Genomic DNA, 4,461 nt, shown 5'->3' with positions numbered 1-4,461 from the left:
ATATATATATATATATATATATATAGATATAGATATACTGACCCACAACCTCATCTCAAACTACTTGTAGTGGAATCATATCAGTGACCAGGTCACAGTTGGTGTGATGAAAATTTTGACCGCAAATAATGTTTAAATGTTTGCCCATTTTAGCATCACCCTGTGTCATCCATGCTGTAATTATACATCTTCGAAATAATAATGATGATTTCTAGCTTTGGCATGGAGGTATTAGGGTGTTGGCCTCATGATTGTAAGGTTGTGGCTTTGATTCCTGGACTGGGTGGTGTGTTGTGTTCTTGAGCAAAACGCTTCATTTCATGTTGCACCAGTTCACTCAGCTGGCAAAAATGAGTAATGCTGCAGTGGATCAGCACCCTGTCCAGGTGGGGGAATATATACGTCATGGAAACCAGGAAATCAGCCCTCATGAGTTTATATGATTTGGGAAAGAACTTTATTTTTACTAACTTTGGCATAAGATAGTAGAGCTGTAACTGAATCAGCATCAGCTTTTGTGACCATAGTGCTATAAAACAAAGCAGGCCTTGGTAGAATTTGAACTCATAATATAGTGAAACACCATCATTATAATCATTTAATGCTAAGGACCCAACAGTCTAAGGACTGAATCATACTCCAGTGTTGGCTTTGGCATGGTTTCTACAGATAGATGCCCCTCTCATGTCAATCAATTTAAGGAATGTACTGGGTGTTATTTTTGTGCCACCAGCACTTGTGAGGTTGCCGTGCAGCCTGTAAGACTATAGGAGGGCAATTTTATGCTAGGGAATGAAGGGTTAAAGAATGACAGAAAAGGCAAGAGCAGAAAAGGTCTCCAGGATGTAGAGGAGTTACGTAACTCATATTTTTGAAGAGAAGGTGGAATTGATCAGGAAGAGCTAGAAAGCTCTATCATCATCATCATCATCATCATTGTTATCATTATTATTATTATTATTATTATTACTATTTATCTCTAACATAGGCACAAGACTGGAAATTTTTTGTAGGGAAGGGGATAGTTGATGAAATGAAACCTGGTACTTGACTGGTACTTCATTTTACTAGGCTCCAAAGGAATGGAAGTCAACGGTGACTTCAGTAAGATTTGAACTCAAAACATAAGGAGCCAAAGGCGGCGAGCTGGCAGAAACATTAGCGCGCCGGGCGAAATGCTTAGCAGTATTTCGTCTGCCGCTACGTTCTGAGTTCAAATTCTACCGAGGTCGACTTTGCCTATTATCCTTTCGGGGTCGATTAAATAAGTACCAGTTATGCACTGGGGTTGATATAATCAACTTAATCTGTTTGTCTGTCCTTGTTTGTCCCCTCTGTGTGTAGCCTCTTGTGGGCAGTAAAGAAATAAGAACGTAAGGAGCCAGAAGAAATAACACAAGGCATATTGTCTGCTGCTTTTAATGATTTTCTACACCACTCTTAAAACAATAATTACTACTCATTTAGACACAAAGCTATCAGTTTTGGAGGAAGGGGCTGGTTGATTAAATGAACCCTACTTTGGTACTTTCTTTTATGAATGGCAAAATTAACCTTGTTGAAATGTGAAATCAGAATATAAGGAACCAGACTACTCTTAAAATATTACAGTTCTATATTTAGGAGATGAGGAATTATGTACATTATTTACATTTGACAGATATTTGTCCTCATCTTGCTTGTTGTTAACACAATGTTTCAGCTGATATACCCTCCAGCCTTCATAAGGTGTCTTGGGGAAATTTCGAACCTGGGTTCTCATTCCTAAGGTATTTGTCGATGCTATTATTATTATTATTATTATTATTATTATTATTATTATTATTAAAATATTAATCCTTTCTACTAAAGGCACAAAGCCAGCAATTTCAAGGAGGGAAAAAGCTGATGACATTGACCCTGGTAGATAAAAGGCAAAGTTGACCTTGATGGAATTTGAACTCAGAATGTAAAAACAGACAAAATGCTGCTAAACATTTTGTCTGGCATGCTAATAACTCTGCCAGCTTACCACCTTAAAATGGAACTGCAGCACCATACCAAAGCCCAATAATGATAATAATAATAATAATAATAATAATAATAATAATAATAATAATAATGGTTTCAAAGTTTGTCACAAGGGCAGCCATTTTGGGGGAGGGGATGAGTCGATGACATTGACCCCAACATTTCACTGGTACTTAATTTATCAACACCGAAAGGATGAAAGGCAAAGTTGACCTTGACGGAATTTGAACTCAGAACGTTGCGATGGGTGAAATACTGCTAAGCATTTCGTCCAGCGTGCTAATGATTCTGCCAACTCGCCACCTTAATAATAATAAGAATAATAACAATAATAATAATAATATTAATAATTATAATAATGCTTCTAGAAAGCAGATAAAGAATTTTATTAGTTTCTCTGTTCATGTGTCAGTTTCAGTTAATTCCTATACACTAATTAAAATAGATTAATTACCTTTGTTTTAATGAGTGTATTTCTTCCTTTTGGTTGTCAATGGATGTTTGTAGTTCTTCATTTTCCGTTTCCAAAACATTTCGCTTCTTAGAAATTGAGTCTGCTTCAAGAACAAGTTCTTGAACTCTACCCTCCAGATCTTTGATCATATTTATCTGTTGAATAAAATCAATCAATCAATCAATATTTTATTCAATTCATGTGTGATGAATAGAGACAATTGTTTGAACTTTCATAATCAATGGTTAAGAAGTTTTTGTAATCATGTGATTTTGGGTTCTGTCCCACTATGTAGCACATTGGGAAAGTATCCTCTACCATATAGCCCCAGGATGACTAATGCCTTGTGAGCGGCTCTGATAGACGGAAATGGTACAAAGCCCATCACATATATAAATACATACATGCATTCAATTAAAAAAACCGTCCAACCCATGCCAGCATGGAAAGTGGACATTAAAAGACATATATATATATATATATATATATACATACACAGTGCAGATGCCAGTGCTGCCTCACTAGCACCCATGCCGGTGGCATGCAAAATGCACCATTCGAGTGTGGTCGATGCCAGTGCTGACTAGCTCCTATGCTGGTGACACATAAAAAGCACCCGCTACACTTTCAGAGTGGTTGGCATTAGGAAGGGCATTCAGCTGTAGAAATCTTAGCAGCTCAGATTGGAGTCTGGTGTAGCCTCTTGGCATACCAGTCCTTAGTCAAACCATCCAACCCATGCCAACATGGAAAGAGTACATTAAAACATGATGATGATGATATAAATATATATATATATATAATCACACAACACACACACATATATATATATATACACACACATACATATATACATGTACATATATATATATGTATATATATATATACAGACATATTTACATATACATATATATATATGCATACATACATATACACATATATATTATACACATAAGTGATGTATGTATGTATCTATGATCACTTATATGTGTGCATGTGTATATGAATATTTAGATTCTGTGATTGCATGGGGAATGTCTGAGTTACAGATGATGATGTCTCTTGTACTTCCCCTATCAACAAACCATCTGGTAAGTTTATACTTCCAAAGATGAGAGGAATGAACACTCCCATACTTGAAAAAACAGCTAAGGGTTAGCAACAGAAATGGCATCTAGCTGTAAAACAACAATATGTATTTCTCTTACCCATGTTGTCGTTGTCATCATCATTTAACATCTGTTTTCTATGCTGGCATGTGTTTGACGGTTTGACAGGATCTGATGTGCCAGAGGACTGTACCAAGCTTTTAGATTCTGCTTTGGCATGGTTTCCTTGGATTTTGCCCTTTCTAATGATAACCACTTTACAGAGTGTAAAAAAAACAAAAAAAAACTGGCACTCCATTGGTTACAACGACAAGGGTTCCAGTTTAGCTGATCAACAGAACAGCATACTTATGAAATTAATGTGCAAGTGGCTGAGCACTCCACAGACATATGTACCCTTAATATAATTCTTAGGGATGATACAGCATGACACAGAGTGTGACAAGGCTGGCCCTGTGAAATACAGGTAATACTAATTTTTGCCAGCCGAGTGAACTGGAGAAATATGAAATAAAGTGTCTTGCTCAAGGACAAAACACATTGCCGGGAATAAAACTCATGACCTTGAGATCGTGAGTTGAATACCCTAACCACTAAATCATGTGCCTCCACTTACAGAGTGTACTGAGTGCTTTTTATGTGGCACCAACATTAGTGATGTTGCCAGGTTAGCATCATCATCATCATCATCATCGTTTAACGTCCGCTTTCCATGCTAGCATGGGTTGGACGATTTGACTGAGGACTGGTGAAACCGGATGGCAACACCAGGCTCCAATCTAATTTGGCAGAGTTTCTACAGCTGGATGCCCTTCCTAACGCCAACCACTCAGAGAGTGTAGTGGGTGCTTTTACGTGTCACCCACACGAAAACGGCCACGCTCGACT

The 4,461-nt window shown here is 37.3% G+C and overlaps 1 protein-coding gene across 4 annotated transcripts in view; it reads right to left on the bottom strand.

Moving 5' to 3' along the window:
- Positions 1 to 4,461, bottom strand: part of LOC106883441 (centrosomal protein of 112 kDa) — a 141,344-nt gene that overhangs the window by 133,669 nt on the left and 3,214 nt on the right. For all 4 annotated transcript variants that reach the window (XM_052978267.1, XM_052978263.1, XM_052978269.1 and 1 more), the window contains exon 2: positions 2,465 to 2,619. In XM_052978267.1, the coding sequence (XP_052834227.1) occupies positions 2,465 to 2,619 (155 nt within the window). The remainder of the gene's footprint in view (positions 1 to 2,464; positions 2,620 to 4,461) is intronic.

This window comes from Octopus bimaculoides, chromosome 2 (genome assembly GCF_001194135.2).
Source record: "Octopus bimaculoides isolate UCB-OBI-ISO-001 chromosome 2, ASM119413v2, whole genome shotgun sequence".
NCBI classification, from domain to species: Eukaryota; Metazoa; Mollusca; class Cephalopoda; order Octopoda; family Octopodidae; genus Octopus; species Octopus bimaculoides.
This window is presented reverse-complemented; position numbering and strand designations above follow the sequence as displayed.